Source organism: Peromyscus maniculatus, chromosome 20, assembly GCF_049852395.1.
Source record: "Peromyscus maniculatus bairdii isolate BWxNUB_F1_BW_parent chromosome 20, HU_Pman_BW_mat_3.1, whole genome shotgun sequence".
NCBI classification, from domain to species: domain Eukaryota; kingdom Metazoa; phylum Chordata; class Mammalia; order Rodentia; family Cricetidae; genus Peromyscus; species Peromyscus maniculatus.
Window position 1 is genome coordinate 21,804,610 of NC_134871.1, and position 17,198 is coordinate 21,821,807.

At 36.3% G+C, this 17,198-nt stretch overlaps 1 protein-coding gene across 2 annotated transcripts in view; it reads right to left on the reverse strand.

Moving 5' to 3' along the window:
* Positions 1-17,198, reverse strand: part of Zfpm2 (zinc finger protein, FOG family member 2) — a 440,358-nt gene that overhangs the window by 216,026 nt on the left and 207,134 nt on the right. For both annotated transcript variants that reach the window (XM_042265076.2, XM_006978719.3), the window contains one exon: positions 3,342-3,460. In XM_042265076.2, the coding sequence (XP_042121010.2) occupies positions 3,342-3,460 (119 nt within the window). The remainder of the gene's footprint in view (positions 1-3,341; positions 3,461-17,198) is intronic.

The following is a 17,198-nucleotide window of genomic DNA, read 5'->3' on the forward strand; positions in this document are numbered from 1 at the left end:
GTTAGCTATTGACAGCTGATGCGTTCACAAGCAAGAGAATGCAAAGGCCACTTAAGTTCTAAACACTCAAACTTTTAAATAATTCTTGATCTTTGATGATATTAGTTACTACCATGTACTAATACTAGTGGGAGATCTAGTTTAGAAAGATCTTTATACTTGGAAGGATATAAAAATCATCAAAGAGATAATATAGATAATATATATATATAGACTTTCCCTCTTCAAGGCAGAGATTGGTCAGAATTTAAAGTTAATTTAAAAATCTACTCTGTTTTTTGTCTTTTATATTCTCAGTGAAGTTACACGACTTCCAGAGCACCAGGTATAAGGAACAACAAGAGCACTTTGTGTTATTGTGTAATATTAAAATGTTGGAAATAAGTATATGTTCATTTCCTGGCAAGCAATTCCTTGAGGGGCATAATGTTACAAATCAGAAAATGGAGAGTCACAAAATGTCATGGACTTCCAAAACCTGGGATTGTTAACTTTATGTGTTAACTCGTAGGATGTGTTTAACCAGAATTAGCATTTAAATTAATGAACTTTGAACAAAGAAAAAACTCTATCAACAAACTGAAAGTCGAAATATAAAAAGTAGATAGACTTCTCCTGGCACAAGAAAACTACAGCCTTTGTACTCTTCTGGGCCTCAGTTTACCGACCCACAATAACAACTTTGGACTTACAAAGCCCCCTTCTTGCTTGATCCAAATGCTTACAATAAGTCTCTATGTTCAGACACATCCTCTTGATTCTGTTTCTATGAAAAATCATAATCACTTGACAAAAAGCTAAATTTAAACATGTTAATGGCCTAAACACCAACATCAACAGTCTTTCATGCTTTAGTCTGGGGTGGGGAATCTGTGAAACTTTTAATGTGCTGGATTGCAATAGATCCATTTGTACAGAAGACGGACTAATAATGGGCAAATATCTGTTGATAATTCAAGCATTTGTCCTCATTTAGTCTCCAAGTCTTTATAAGCCAAGTATTATTATTCCTACATTATGGACAATATTTCCTAGATTACAACCTAAGTTATAATATCAAATAATTGCTCAGGAGCTAATTATTTAGCTTCCTGAAGTGCCAGTCTTCTCTTCTGCAATACTTTATTACAGAGATAACTATTGTTTTCTCTCATATGAAGTATTCCCGGCCCAATACATGCATTTACTCTGCTGCAGCTGCTATTACCAAACCTTTACAGTGTGAAGCATCTACCAAGATAAGAAGCTATTGGTAAGCAAAAACCTATTTATACATTCAGTGCATTGTATTATTCCAGGAATAACTTCTTGTCGAATCAGCTTTTGTGTTTTTCTATACAGAGGAATATGTTTCTTGGAATATCCTATATACATACAAATGCCTGGTCGGCAAAGGCTTCCCACAGAAGGTGGCATATTTTTAATGTACTTCAAGATGGAGACTTGAAAGATATAAAAAGGATTTGACATCTGGCATGGCGACTCAATTAATTACTGTGTTGGATTAATTAGTGTGCTGAATCTCCTGAGCCAACATCATGAGTCTGAGTAACATTACATCAGTTGGCAAACAAGCAATTTAAATGAGTGTTCTAACTCAAATTTGGTTCAAAGATGGGCAAGAAAGGGCTAGTAAGCTATATATTTTTGATAAGGAAATTTTGTCTTCATGTTATTAAAAAAACATTGAAGTACTGTCCAAATTCTAAAGATGCAATAAAATTGAACAAATATTTGACTAATTACAAACTGTACCAAAAGCAACATTTTGCCCAACATAAAGCAAACAAAACAAATCAACAAAATTCTGTCATTATTGCTTTTTTTCTTTTATTTTTATAAATTTGGCATCTATGCAAAAATTTTTATCATGTTAAAAATATACTGTAGATATTCTACTGAAGAGGCAGCGTGGGAAGACTTCAAAGTCCTGGAATCAACAGCCAGAACTTTTGTCTTCTCATCTATGAAACCAAAAATTGAAATACAGCAGATTTACAGACTTGTTAGGAGGAGTAAATGAGCTAATCAATGCTCAAGTTTATACACTCTAGAAGTAAATAAGCATCATTATATATTAGTCTTTGCTATGCAATGATCAGTATGGTACTGTAATAGTGTAGGTTGCATTTAATGACATAAAATCAGATTAAGTTCTGGAAGAGAAAATGTTTTCAAAATATTTTAAAAGTGCACTGTAGTGAAATACTTCAATTTTATAATAAAAGGTGTTGCCTCTAATAGAGCACATAACTAGAGATTTAGGCTCTAAAAATTATAAACTGAGGTAGAAAGGTATTTCTATAGAGGATAATTAGGCACAGCTGATCTGGTACCACAGAGGATTCATATACCTCAGATAGTATCAAAACTATTGGACGCTTCAAATATATAAACTGAATTATTTAAAAATATTAAACATGGCATAAAATGGCTTTGCCATGGTAGAGGAGTGTTCAAACCACAAAACGATGCTCTATAGGTAGCAATGAGAAGTTAAGCTTTCATAAACAGGTTTATTTTCCATGCACCACAATTTAACAAAAGGTAAAATGTTATGAAGCCACCATCCTGCATGTATACTGACAGTGACATAGAGGTTGATAAATCATTGCATACTAATATAGATAGCATTTTGATATAACAAATGGAAAAACCTTCACTCTTCCATGAATGAACGTCAGGTATCATTTTAATGACAGAAACTATTGACAGAAACATTGGAGAAATGACAAAGGTATGTGGTGGCATCTGAAGGAAGTTTTAAATATGATCAATATCTTAATTCTCAGATGTCTACTAAGCAGTGCTGTGGAAACCTGGAAAGTATACCTCTTGTTTTTCCTTCCTTTCGATGTCTTGAGAAATCAGGTACCCATATAATAACAAGCAGATGACTTTTAGGCCTCAAAACATTCATAGAAAAGTTAACGCAACTTATAATGCTGATCACTCATCCTTGCCCTTACAGTTCCAGGCAGCATTATGGAAGGATGGCAAAGCTGTCTATTTCTTATTCTTTGTGCACACCTATAATGTATGGTATTTAAACTGTGTCATCTGAAAAAGAAAGTTGACTGCACATATTATTAAATGTGAACAGACTAAGCCTGGCTCAGCAAAGCAGCAGTGAGCATCAGTTACCTCACTAGTCAGCCATTAGATATGAATAAGTTGTTTCTTTTGGGATTATTTTTATATTAGAGACAAACCATTGGGAAAATGTTTGGAAATCCATAAAACTGACAAAACACAAACTTTTTTTTTTCCAATTTAACCGGGAAACAAGCAGAGATAAAGCCTGACAAAGAGTAGCCAACCATCTTAGAAGGTCCACATACCAAGGAATTATTATTCAAGTCCATCTTGCCAGCAAAGGGACCCCAGGTTGTTCCCACCGGAAGTTGCTGCCGACTCTGAATTTTCCGTTCCCCATCTCTCTGAAAGGCCTCCAGCTCTCCTGCAGAGGTGAGAACAGGGGCCATTAGAACACACGTGCATATATCCTAACAACAGTACCTGTTTTGCCTTTGTTCTACACATTCAATATTTTCAGGATTCATATAACAAAAATTAATTACGCTTCCCTGGAAACCAACTGACCTTGGCACCCTTTAAAGAAAGAACGCTTGTCTTTATAACGGTATTCAAATTCAGTCCAGTTTCTTTTCTGCACTTTCCACACTCATTATCCACAGAAGCCATTCTTAAAAAGCAACATTTCCTTAAAAAGCATTGATCTAATGCCAAAATAGAAAGGAGACTTTGGAGAATAGATGATGGGTAAAATTCTTGCATCGGTTCAAAACTTTTGAATAACAGTTATCTAGAGAGAATCTTAAACCAGTTGGCAATCTTCTGGAATTATTAATAATTTCAATGGATAAAATAGGTACATATGCAATAAGGAATGGTATTTCTTTTTCATAAAAACTGTTTTGTGTGTAAGGACAGTCAGTTATAGACTATCTTCTTTATATTATATTTATATTTACAAGATGTAAAGATGTTACATACATTTCATGTATTAGGAATTGATTGAATACTTGATTAATAGATAAGTGACTATAAAAAACTAAATGAATAAAATCTGAATGAGGCCCATGGCTTGAACATGGCTTAAGACAAACAAAAATTCTTCCCCAAATTAGAGGTTCAATCAATATTTTTACCCTCAAAGTTCTGTTGTGTCATGTGACTATCCAAAGCTCTCAACATTTTAAAACACTATGTCACTAGTATAGTTTCCTGCTTCCTGGTGGTATTTCTCTCAGCCCATTCAACAGCAGATTTAAGAATGAGGGATTGAGGGATTGTTAAATAAAGAGAACTATAGATGGAAAGCCAGGCAGATTAGAAACAGGAAAATTCCAATCAGAACTCAGTGCCCTCAGTCATGACAGTCTTTAAGTACCACATATCTGTGGCGGGATCATATTATGGCGGACAGCTTCCATCTTCAGTTTTCAAAGGCAACCCCATCAAACTGAGCTCAATGATATTTCTTCCTCTTTTTTTAAAGTATTTCTATTACTCTCTTTGAATTATTTAAATACCAGGTATTATCTTTTGTGTTCTTATTATTGCTCATTTTCTAAACCAAAAGTATGCAAACTTTCTCTATACTAAAATATTGTACAAGGTTTAAAATGATTCCATTACAAAATACAAAATTCACCTTCTCCAAAAGAATGTTCAGAATAATTTCATGTTCTATCCTTAGGGACTGAAGTTACATAGGCCCCTCTCCACAAACCCCTGCCTCCTTGGCAACTGTTCTAAGAATGAAAGAGTTAATCAATTAAGATAGATACATACTCAATGCTTTTTAGGAGAGTAAAGCAGAAACCAGTAATGCCCAGTAGCCAGGAAAGGGACTGCAAAAATAGTTTCACAGAAAGAATGCCTTGAGGGTAAATAACACCAGGGCTGACATGCTAAACTCCAAAGTTTATATAGAATAACTTCTATATTAAGCATATAGAAATGTAAAAATGTTTTTTAGCATGTGGAATAACAAACCCATTTCTGAGCTTTTCCTCTGAAAGTGTCTTTAAACCCTTGTACAGTCATAACTTGGATTAATACATTTGAATCAGCAGCCTTCCATGGGAAATTTGTCAATGACAGCGCAAAGCTAGCAACCTATTTCCAAGACAAGAACTTCACAACTTGAGTCAGACCCCCCTGCTCCACCAGCAATCTATTTTAATGCTAAAAAATAATCAGCGTGAAAAATGTCTTTCAATTTATGCTTATCCACTTATTGAAGCCTTTGAGGATAACTTTTAAATTTACAGAGAAAATATCTAATTTCTCTCAGATAAGAATTCTGAAAATTTTCAAGTGTTTACGTTTAAAACAGTGCTCTCATCTAAATATTAATTAAGAATTTTTGTTTGTACATAAGGATTATTTTCAAATAAATCTGCTTATGTTTATACATTTTTTTTAAAAAAGCCATGCCATTTTTATGTGGCACCAGAGGAATCATGAAAATCTTTGAAAACCCCTTTAAAAAGTAATTCATCCTGTCTTTCTGCCTTTGACATATTTCATTTGTAAAGGTTCAGCTGCAGTCAAATAGTGACTCTTATCTACACCTGTGGATTAACAATAAAGACTGTCTTTTAATGGAACAAGAACTGGAAACTCAGGCCAGATCATAAAGTAATACCCAAATACCTCCTAAGTTGTCAGATGTCTCTATGATTAAAATTTTAAACAAACCACAAATACTTTGTGAGTTTGTAATGCGACTACTACAAACCACCCAGTAACTGTTCAAGCTCTCAACTCAATCTTTTCCCTGTCATTAGACAACACCATTATCAATGTCATTGAACAATGCCAGTCTCCTTTCTTACTAAGGTGCTGTTTTAAAGTTTGGAGGAACCCTTTTCTGTTGCCAAAGTAGTTTAAAAATAAATCATTTATTTGCAATTGTGTTGATAAAAAGCTACAGCATACCATACGATATTAATATATATTTGGTACCAAGAAACAACAAAAATAAAATGTTGATGTTTGGAAATTATATTTACCTTGCATGTTACTTCAGAGTATGGTATTATTTTAGGTATTAATAGGCATCATGTAAACTCTTATTGCACTAAAAAGAAGGTGCTTTTTATCCCCAAACTGTCCAATAACTGGCTGAAGAGTCCTTAAAAAGTCTCTGTTAAAGTAAGAATTAGCACTCACTAATTAGTAAGGTGTTTTTCAACTCAGATGGCCCGTGTTAATAGTTTCCTTTCCCCTTCCCTGGCTATATCATGAACGACAGAAAGAACACCGGGCTCCTGAGTGATAGAACCCAGTCCTAGAACCAGCTTGTCCTAAAATGGGTGGTTCACTGGAATTGTAAAAGCAAAGCTCCAACTCATGTCTAATCTGGGGCTCCCTGCTTTATGCCTCCATTCATCAATTCACTCATTCATTTATTACACAAATATTGATTTGATATCGACTAAGCTCTAGACAATATGAAAGGCTCAAACACAAAAGAGCAAACAACAGAAGCCTGGGCCTGGAATGTAGTGCAGGTTTTGGAGTCCGTATGCCTCGGATAGACAAAATGATAGAAGTGAGTTGTTATTTGTATTTTAGGAGTTAGAAGAAAATTCCAAGGATGAAATTCAGGCTTAAATTTTCGAGCATGGACCTTGAGCCATGTGCCTTTTGAGAGGCCAAGGGATTGAGTAACGGTTTGATGGAGGAAGGATCAAACAAATTATGAAAATAATGATGGATGATGAGGTGAAGTTCCTAAGTCTCTAGATGAAAGGGAATAATGTGGAATGAAGGTTTAAGAAGGGCTCCATGCTGAATAGTGAAAAAAATAATGGGAATGTGATGCCAGCTAGGGGAAGTCACTTAATGCTTCAAATTTCAGTTGTACACAAAAATAGGAATTGCAATAACAAATTATTGCTATGCAAAGTATGTAACCAATATTTAGTATGCCACCAGATCTTTGCATCATAGCATCCCAATGTCTACCAAGGTCTGTGGTCACAGCTCTGTCTCCTCTCTCCAAATCACTTCATATTTTCACATATCTTCTTCTTCATATCTCCTAGATTTGCCTTTCTTATCAACTCTACCTTCTTTGTCAACTCTGACTAAGTGACTGACCAGTTCCACTGCAGGCTCCATCCCTGTCAGGATAAGCTTATTAAAATTCCACTATCACTGAGTCAGCCTTTTGTACAAGATCTTGCAGTCACCCCCCTTTGACCTCTCAAAGGGGGCATCTGTGCTGGGACCTCAGCCCCTCCAGGAGACTGTCCATGGCATCTGCCAAGAGTTGGATTCTGCTACTCTGCTGCTCTTCCCCAGTCAGGATAGGCCCTTCCCTTCTTCCTTATGTCCTGTTTAGTACCTATCCCGTCTGGGAACTGCTCCTGCTACCCAGGAAACACCCATCACACAACTGTCTTAGCAGACCGTATTAATAAAGTTGCATGAGCAAGCACAAACCTACCTATTTTCCTTCCTGAAGTTCCTGTGAACTCAAGAACAAACTGAATATTCCCTCATATTCCTACTGCATTCAGAGTCCACTTTATTAGTGGTGGTTTCTCTTTCATAATTTCTTTCACCTCAACAAAAATATCAACAACTTGATCTACAGCATTTTAAAATGACTATCTCTGGATAGATAATGGTCTAGGTGTGTGGTACTTACAAAACAGAAATTGAACAAAATTAATTATGTACAGATTTTCATAATATGCTAGGTGTCAATTTCAGGACATTTAAAGTTGATTTTAATATTAGCAGAAAATTGTCTTGTGTGTCTTCTCTTTCTATGACAACTTTCACACATTTCATTTGAACAGCCTCTCACTGCTTTCATGGCTTCTACTTCATCTGTGAAAGACAGAGCTAGAAGAAAAATAAAGCCATTATTTCTCTGCCCAGTTCATATTTTGCAGCTATTCTTTAAAAAGGAAACCTTATTTTTAACATTCTGAGTAGGTTCACAGAAAATATCTGAGACACTTAGGACGGTCTAATCAACTTTGGTAAAAGATAATATTGTTAGTGCTGTGGGCTGTTTCTCTTATCTTCTTGATAATGCATACTTTTAAAAGTCTGTGATTACTCAAAGACTTATGATAGCTCCACTTAAAAAAAAGAAGTTAAGTCAAACCACTACTAAACACCCCACAGCTTTAAAAATATCAACCCAGTTTTAGGACTAAATAAAATAAATTGACTGGTGGGAAAAAAATAGTTTAAGTCACCAGAAATGACCTCAAATCTTTTTTCTATGAAGGGATTTTCAATATGATTTTTTTCCACTAAAAAGGATCCCTTTCCATGCCTCTTTAGAAACAAAGTCTATGAAAATAGTAGTACACAAAAAGGGAAAGATGGGGGCCTTTTCACATCACTCTCCACAATCAGTTGAATTCAGCTCCAACTAATTCCAGCATGAAGTTGGTAACATAAGCATGTATGGTATGTTACTTAACATCTCTTAACTGTGGGCTCCGCTTTCATAAAGGATGGGGTTCAAGTAAATGAGATGATAGAAGATCCTATTTCATTTGCTGAAAATAAACTCGGGATTGGTTTAGACTTAGTTTTAAATATATAACCAAATTTCAAAGCAGACCACATGAATTGGTTTGAAATGTTTATCAGGCCTCACTAGAGCAGAAGGCTATAGCTTCAGAACCCATATTTATATTTTCTTCATGGTTGGAAAACATTATACATCATGGTATCAAACATGGACAGCCCTGAAGTCATGCTGAGTTCAAAAAGCGCTCAAAAATTCTGAAACATTTTCAAAGTCAGCCAAGGTGGTCAAAGTATGGCAATGCTCTTTGCTATTTTATGGTTTAACCATTTGACAGCTGCCTGCCGAACACATGAGGGGGTTGGAACATTTTCACTGTTGACTGGCTGTGAAGCTAAACCACAGTCTTGCCACTGGACCGGTTTCTACAAGCACTAATAACCGCATGTCCCATCTCCCGTCTAAGACAAACAACTCCATTTCTTTTATGCTATATTGATGCATCCCTAAGCATTGTTTGACTCAGTAAATGATAGCTGTTGTGTGATGGCAACAAATTGCCATATAAGGATAGCTTTTCTAATTTCCTGTCTCAATTTTTGAGTCATACAGTCACAACACACACTAAACTACAGTTTTGAACATAAACTTGAAATACGACATTCCCTATTCAAGTACTCCAGTCAAACCCTGATAAATCAGGCTGGCCAAGCAGTGATCTTATCCCTTCTGACTCTTTAATAAATCGAACCTTGTAAGTTCCTACTGTTGGAAGTTGTCACTAAATGAAATTGTGACCTTATCCGGCACATGAACTTATCCCGCTGACAACTACATTTATTGTGTGGATAAGAAAGGGGAAAAAAAGAAAAGAGGAATAAAGAAAAAAATGAGATATTTGATAATTCTGATCTTAGCTATATGTAACTCTAACAGATGAGATCTTTTTGATGTTCTATTAATGATTTGCCAAAGATGAGTCTACTTAGAGAAAAATGCCCACCCTAGGTAAGTGCTGGGGTGCTGCAGATGGTATTAATAGCGCATGAAGAGGTACTAGGTGGCAGAAGCGAATCAGTAGCTATTAGTCTATCACAAAGAGCCCTGAATTAGCTTGTAATTACACTGCAAAGATAACACAATGGTGGTAGTGAAATAGAAACATCCCTTTTTACAGGCGGCATTTGATACCTGGAAACTCTGTACAGACACTGGCATTTTCTAAAGCCTACAGCGACTCAAAGTGCCGTGTTTCTCAAGAATACAAAGCATTTCTTAGGGCTAAAGCTTCTAGAAAGTCATAGGAAGTTATCAACATGTACTGAATTGTTTAGGAGCGAATTTATCCATGTATGCCATGAAATGTTGCATGCATTATAAACTTGGGTAATTTTCACCTTATTAGTTTGAATGGCCTTGAGGGTTAAGTCTAAAGCAAGGTTTCTATGGGAAGGTCCACTGAAACCTACCATTTGTAGTTATCATCTTCCTGAAAATAGGAAGAGATAAAATATGGATACAGGAAATAATATTGTTGGTAGTGATCTAGACCAGTGGTTCTCAATCTTCTTAATGCAGCAACCCCTTTAATATAGTTCCTCATGTGGTGACCCCCAACTATAAAATTATTTTTGTTGCTACTTCATAACTGTAATTTTGCTAATGGTATGTATCATAATGTAAATATCAGATAACTTAGGTGACCCCTGTGAAAGGGTCAGTTGAACCCAAATGGGTCATGACCCACAGCTTGAGAACCATTGATCTAGATTATCAACTGTAGGTGTTTTTACACACACCATGATGTGAAATTACGAGAGAGAATTCATCTACATGTCCGTGCCTAAAGTGAGGTGGGGGGAAAAAAGGGATTGTCCTATTCTGCTCTCCCCTCTGTGGTCTGTGCACAGGAACAAAGAAATGGGGTAAAACAGATATGGCAGGTATCCGAAACGTGTGCTTGGCATGCCTCACTCTGGAAAAGCTTTGGAAGAGTGAGTGGAAACAGGAGCTGCTGTCTTTGGAGACTTTTCAGTTGTTGGAAGTAGGAAGGTAGTCAACTATCCTGTGCTCAGACATCTGTCACAGTGGGCTTCCCAGATGCAGGAACCTGCTCTGGCCTCCCAGACAACACTCCTTGTCAGAGGCTGACGTGATACCACTTCCTGATTCCAATCTTGAGAAGCAGAGGGAGCTTGTGTTTGGGAACCCTGTGCTTGAAAGGAATCCTGATGGAAGATCAGCAGCCTGGCTGGCAGACTCAGGAAGCAGCAGCGGGAGCCACAATCTCAGGGAACCCGCAGCGGGGAAACGGGTCAGGATTGCAGGGGCTGCTAACAGCGCCTGAATTCTCCAGGAGGGGAAACTCTAAAGGAAACCTTGGAGAAACATCAGCCACAGGTCTGTCTGAGGTAAAGTGAAGAGGGAAGACTTTTAAATCAACATTTAAGAGAGCCAGAAAATCTGATTGATGAGTTATGGCTGTAAACTTCAATCAACCTTATTTCTTTCTTTAGTTAACATGCAGTCTGTCGAAAAAAACCCTCATGCTTTCTCCTAGGCTGCTGTCACTAATCTGTAAGATGTTGCTTCACTTACATTAGGACTTGCCACAAGTTTCAGGTGATTTTTAACGACCAAAATTACCTGTTGTTTTATTGGATACCGTTTCTCTTGTAGCCTGTAGTAAGCCAAAAATGTAGTAGCTCTTCATCATGGTAATGTGGTTTAGATGGAGATGAAAAGACTTACATTGACAAGATTGGACAGATAAACATCCTTAGGCATCAATTGCAATAGGGTGAGCTATGCCAGGAAGAAAGAGACTGAATGAGTTTCCGTTTGGGAGTGGGAGTGTGAGCTGGTGGATTGCAATACGAGAGGGCCAGAGGTACCAGGATGACTTGACAGATGAGTAATGACATGGGGGGTCTACATGAAAGCTTTTAGTCTGGTTGAGGCAAGAAGTAACTTACTGTGAAGTTCTTTCAGTCAGCAACAGAGAAGTGTAGAAGCATCATCACAGAGGTATTCCACTGAAGATTTGGAGAACATAGGTAACAAATGTAACTAAATTATTACTTTAAAGAATTTAAATAAAAAATCATGAAATACTAAAGATATGATATGCCACTGAAAAATATTGACCCTATGAGTTTTCAGCTGAAGCCTAACACTATTACCAGAATACCACATGTAATGTAATGATTTGTGAATCCTTGTATGGATCTTGGGAAAATAAGTTCTACACAGTAAAAATCACTAAAGCATAATTATGTCACTTAGCTCTCTTTAGTGTGTAGTATCTCTGGAAAATATAATATGCATTTATTTAGTTTGACAGTCCCTTGGTCCTGGGAAGATCTGATTTATAAAGCATCATACTGACATGAAGTTGATTATTTTTAAAGTTTGAACATATTATTAAAATATTATTAATTTCATACATTACTTGCAAAAATTTAATATCTACTGGCAAGGCAATCTTTAAGGCATTTCCTTATATTGCTGGAAACATGCATACATGCGTATGTGTATGTGTGTGTTTGTGTGTATATGTGTGAATATTCTAAAGTCACATAAAAATGAAAAAAAAAAAACTGGGACAAAGTAAGGCTCCCTCATGCTACTTTGAAGTGTTGATGGTCTGTCTTACTATGGTTTGAAGGCTCCACTGTCCAGTATATTTCTTAGAAACAATAAGCATCCTTGTTATGTGTAAATCTTGCATCATCCTCTGAAGCCCACCTGCTTGTCTAATAAACCTTTGCTAATCACTTAGCTTCTTTGTCTAAAGTCCACAGGGATAAGCTCTTTTAGCATTTAAACACCTACATTATTTTTCATTGGTTTCTCTGTATATAATGGTGACTCTGAATACCTCTACAATGCTTTGTATCTGGTAATGTTATGGGTAGTACACAAGACAGAGTGATATAATTTTTGCTATCATATTTATTAGGATGTGGCTTAAATTAAGGTAAATTTGTAGTGATTAAATGATTGCAATTCTGGATTTCAACCCTGGCTTTCTAATTCTCTTATACTTTATTATTTCCCTTAAAATAATTAAAAGCTAGGCAGTGAGTGCAGGCTCATATCAACAGCCACTAGAATGAATTCAGGTATAAGATTAGCTGCCACTTGATTTGGAAGGCAGAATGTTTATACCTAAAGGACAGTCCACAGGCAAGTTGATAGGAAAGATTGAAAGTAAACCCTGGGCAAGTATTGCAGAAGAAAGAATGTAAAACTTGTGTGAACATCAGGAGTTCATAATAAAAACCTTCACATTTCTGCCCCCAAATTTCTAGAAAGAAGCACAAGATTCAGATAGTCGAGTTCCACACCAAAGTATATTCATCGGAGGAAAGATTTACTTAGGGTCAGACTGTCTGTCTGTCTGTCAGTCATCCGTTCTTCTTCTTCCCCTCACAGGTACATCTCACTCAAGCTGACCTGGAACTCACTATACAGCCCATGTTAACCTCAACTCATGGCAATCTTCCTACCTCATCCTCCCAGAGTGTTGGAATTACAGGCATGAGGCATCACACTCAGCAAAACACTAAAGTATTAATTAAAATTAAATAAAAACTTAAGTATGTCACGTTACTACCAGGAATTCTATAATTCTTTATTCCCAATAATCCAGAATGCATAAGACAGATGAATATTTTAAACGACTCTCAAAAATTTAAGCCATACTGATAGTACTTCCTCTAGAAATGACTACCAGATGTGGAATTGTACGCAGCTATTTAAAGCTATGAAATTCACTGTCCTTACCTCCTCTAACTTGTAAATATCATATGCTTTCTATAACACACTTAACATCTCCAATGTATTAAGTACAAATATGCTCAGTATAATGTCATTCTCTCTTTTCTAAAATTGTTATTGTGGTTTTGGACCTGACCCCAAGGTGTCGTGTATACTAGACAAGTTCTCTACCACTGAGCTGTGCACTCAACTCTCAATCTCTCTTCGTTTGTCTTTCCTTTTCTCCTACTCTCCTTGGCTCTTGACCTCTCTAATATAAAGCGTGGATATATACTAGATTGTGAGGAAGTTAGAAATGAAGGAAGGAAGAGAAGAAAGCAAACAGACTGGCTGAGTCTGCTCATGACCATAGCTCTGCTAAACTCAGCATCTGCTGCTCAGAAACAAGGCTGGGTACTTTCCTGCACATAGAAGGAGCTGCAGCTGAAACCACCATTTCTGTGGAGTGGTCCAAAGTATAATATACACAACTCCATATGATCTAAGTCATTAACTTCTACATGAAGAATTAATTCCAGGACTGTTTTACTTACAGATCAACATTCAACTAAGTTTTAATTCAATAAACATTTACTCATTCAAAATTACATTTTAGTCACTTTTAATACCAGATATAGTACTGGATATTGGATATATAAACAAGAATGTCCTATCAATCATTTTCATGAGTGGTTTACTCCAGTGGTGGTAAAATATTCATTGCCTGTTGTAACAAGTTTATGGTGAAGATATAAGATAATTTCTCCAGCAATGGCATCTCAAAGAGAAAGGTGGCAAGGGACCAGAACAGGCCCACCTACTTCTTTCTTTTTAAAAATCAGAAACAACCACTTCTAAAAATTGGACAAAAATATGGTACTAACACGGACATGGAAGGACATTTGTTATGTTATTCATAAAGCGTTTGCAAGTCAGAGGTTCAGAGATTATGAAAACATTGCTTTAAGATAAAATGATTGCCAAATGAAACTGAACAAATGGTTGGCAATCATTAAAACAGTTTCAAGATTGGTGGAATAACTATCAGTAAGTTTCTATTTTTCCATAAATATATTATTCTTAGATAAAATGGCGTTCTTGAAAAATACTAGAAATTACTTTATAAGCTGATTTCAAATACTGTATTTGATATAAAATATTCTTAGTATTTGAAATTTTATTTAACTGCTTTTCAGTAATTTCACATGAGATGATGCAATAATTCTGGAAACACTCAAGTTCAACCCTGTGCTAAAGATCTAATAAACAAGCTCATTTTTAAGTGTATTTTTGAGGCCTCTCATTTCATAGTGCTTCAAATAGAGAAGGTTGTCCGACCAATTTTTCTCTAGGTTTGATGAGCTCACTCAGAAATAATGATGCAATGTTTGATATAAAAATCCAATACCCAGAAATGACCATAGTTACAGGTAATGCAGGAAGTCAACTTTGCTTCTTTTAAGAAATTCTCCACAGTTCTACATTATTACAAATGACATGGTGATATATCATTTGTATTATATATACATATATATGTATATATATCAGAATGCTGAAACAGTTAAATAAGTACTAAATGTGAAATATATCTTTAAAGTATTACTATGTAAATGGATAGATGTTGCTCACCAAGCAAGTCTCAGAAGCTAGAAAATATATTAATACATACCTGTTAAATGTGAGGAATTTTGATTTATAAAGGAAAACTGAGCATAAAAGTAAAGATAGTTCATCATAAGCTCTTAAAGCAGAAAATGACATTCTGCAAATCAGGTCTGGTTACTTTGTTTATAATAAATATCAGCAATCCAGAAGAGCTAAGTAATAATAAGTACAGTGACATAGATATCATTGTTCATATTTCTTAGAGTCGAAATAATAACTTGCATTATAAAAAACTTGGTCTTAATCACATTGTATTTCATCTTTAATAAAAATTAATACATGAGTGTTCATCAGCTCTGTATTTTCTGATTAAGGAAATTATAATACTGTAGTGATCATGCTGTTATATATAATACATATAAATACAAGCATAAGATAGCCAAAAGGATATATATAATATTTAACAAATTCCTTTATTGATCTGTGGAGAACAGAGGAAGCCTTGGTAGAATGTACAAGGAGCAGATGAAGTCTTGAGTGGATGTGTATTATTGACAAGGACTCCAATGCCTAAAACATATGGGAACTGACAAAGCCTTGCCCAGTTAGGCTCAGGAAATAGGAAAAGCCTTCTTCTGGTCCATGTTTAAAGGTTTACAGAGTATATAGAAAGCAATGAATGCAACTTCCTCCTCCCAGATGTCTACAACAGGAGACTGCTTCCCTGAACGAATCTCCTACTGACACAAGGAAACCTGTTCTCTTGTGTTGTACATAGTAAAAGTGATGAGTTTCCAGGTTGTTGTGTGGATGGGATGGCTCCATTGGAATATCAATGGCTCACCTGACCCCAACTTTTCTGTTTGTGTATCTAAGTGTCTGTCCTTTCTTCATTCCTTCATTGCCCTAGTCAGGTTTCTAAGAGGAAGCCACATAGGATTCATCAGATCCCACAAATCATTAAAAGGGTGGGATATATATATATATATATATATATATATATATATATATATATATATGTGTGTGTGTGTGTGTGTGTGTGTGTGTGTGTGTGTGTGTATGGCTTCAATAGAGGGGGTAGTGGGGACCTTTGTTTACCATTGTGAGAAGTAGCTTAGATGGATTCCTGTGTGTCTGTGATGGGTAATTACTTTACTATGTTTGATTACATGACAAAACCCTTACCCCAGACTCACGTGTTTGAAAACTTGATTCTAGTTGGTAGGACAGTTTGGGGAGGTATGGAACCTTTATGAGCTGAAGTTCTACTGGAGCGAGTGTGCTACCTTCTGCTTCTCCTGTCTGCTGTGTGTCAGCACCACTGAAATTAATTAACAGATTGGAAGTCTGACTCATTAGGCTTCAGAGAGAAACAAGACCCATATTATCTGCTGGGATAGAGGTGATTGCTGGGGTATTTTGGTGATAAATCTGGCTTCATTCTGTCCATGTCCTGAGAACTTATCTGAGACTAAATTAAAAAGCAATGAATTCATTCATTTGATATAACAGAGTTCAAGAGTATATAGAACAACAGTGAGTATATGTAATGGTTATTATTGATTTCTCTCATGAAAGATGAAAATGAGCAACAAGTAGGGCATAAGAAATAAAAAAATTTACAATCTGAGGGGGGGTAAGCTGCTGTGGGATGTTCTGTACAGCAAATGTGTTGCTTTGATTGGTCAATAAATAAAACACTGATTTCCCATGGCTAGGCAGGAAGTATAGGCGGGACTAACAGAGAGGAGAAAAGAAAGAACAGAAAGGCAGAGGGAGACACTGCCAGCCACCACCAGGACAAGCAGCATGTGAAGACGTCGGTAAGCCATGAGACACGTGGCAAGGTATAGATTTGTAGAAATGGGTTAATTTAAGATATAAGAACAATTAGCAAAAAGCAAGCCACAGACATACAGTTTGTAAGCAATATAAGTCTCTGTGTTACTTGGTTGGGTCTGAGCGACTGTGGGACTGGTGGGTGACAAAGATTTGTCCTGACTGTGAGCAAGACAGGAAAACTCTAGCTACAAATGGTACCCAACGAGTTGGCAAGAGTTTCCACCTAAAACCTGAGAAAAGATTCTAAAATGGAGCTAAAAACAGCTTCCTAATTGTCTCTCTCAAATGAGCAGCAGCTGCCGGTTTGAGCTACTTGTGGGTTCCTGGTGTGTGCGCTCGACCTGCAGTATGGCGGGAATGAGGCCTCTGCAAGTGCCACATTAAGCTGCATGGTGGATTTAGCCTTTGCTAGTACAAAAAAAAAAAAAAAAAGAGGTTTCTGGGCTACACACTGCTT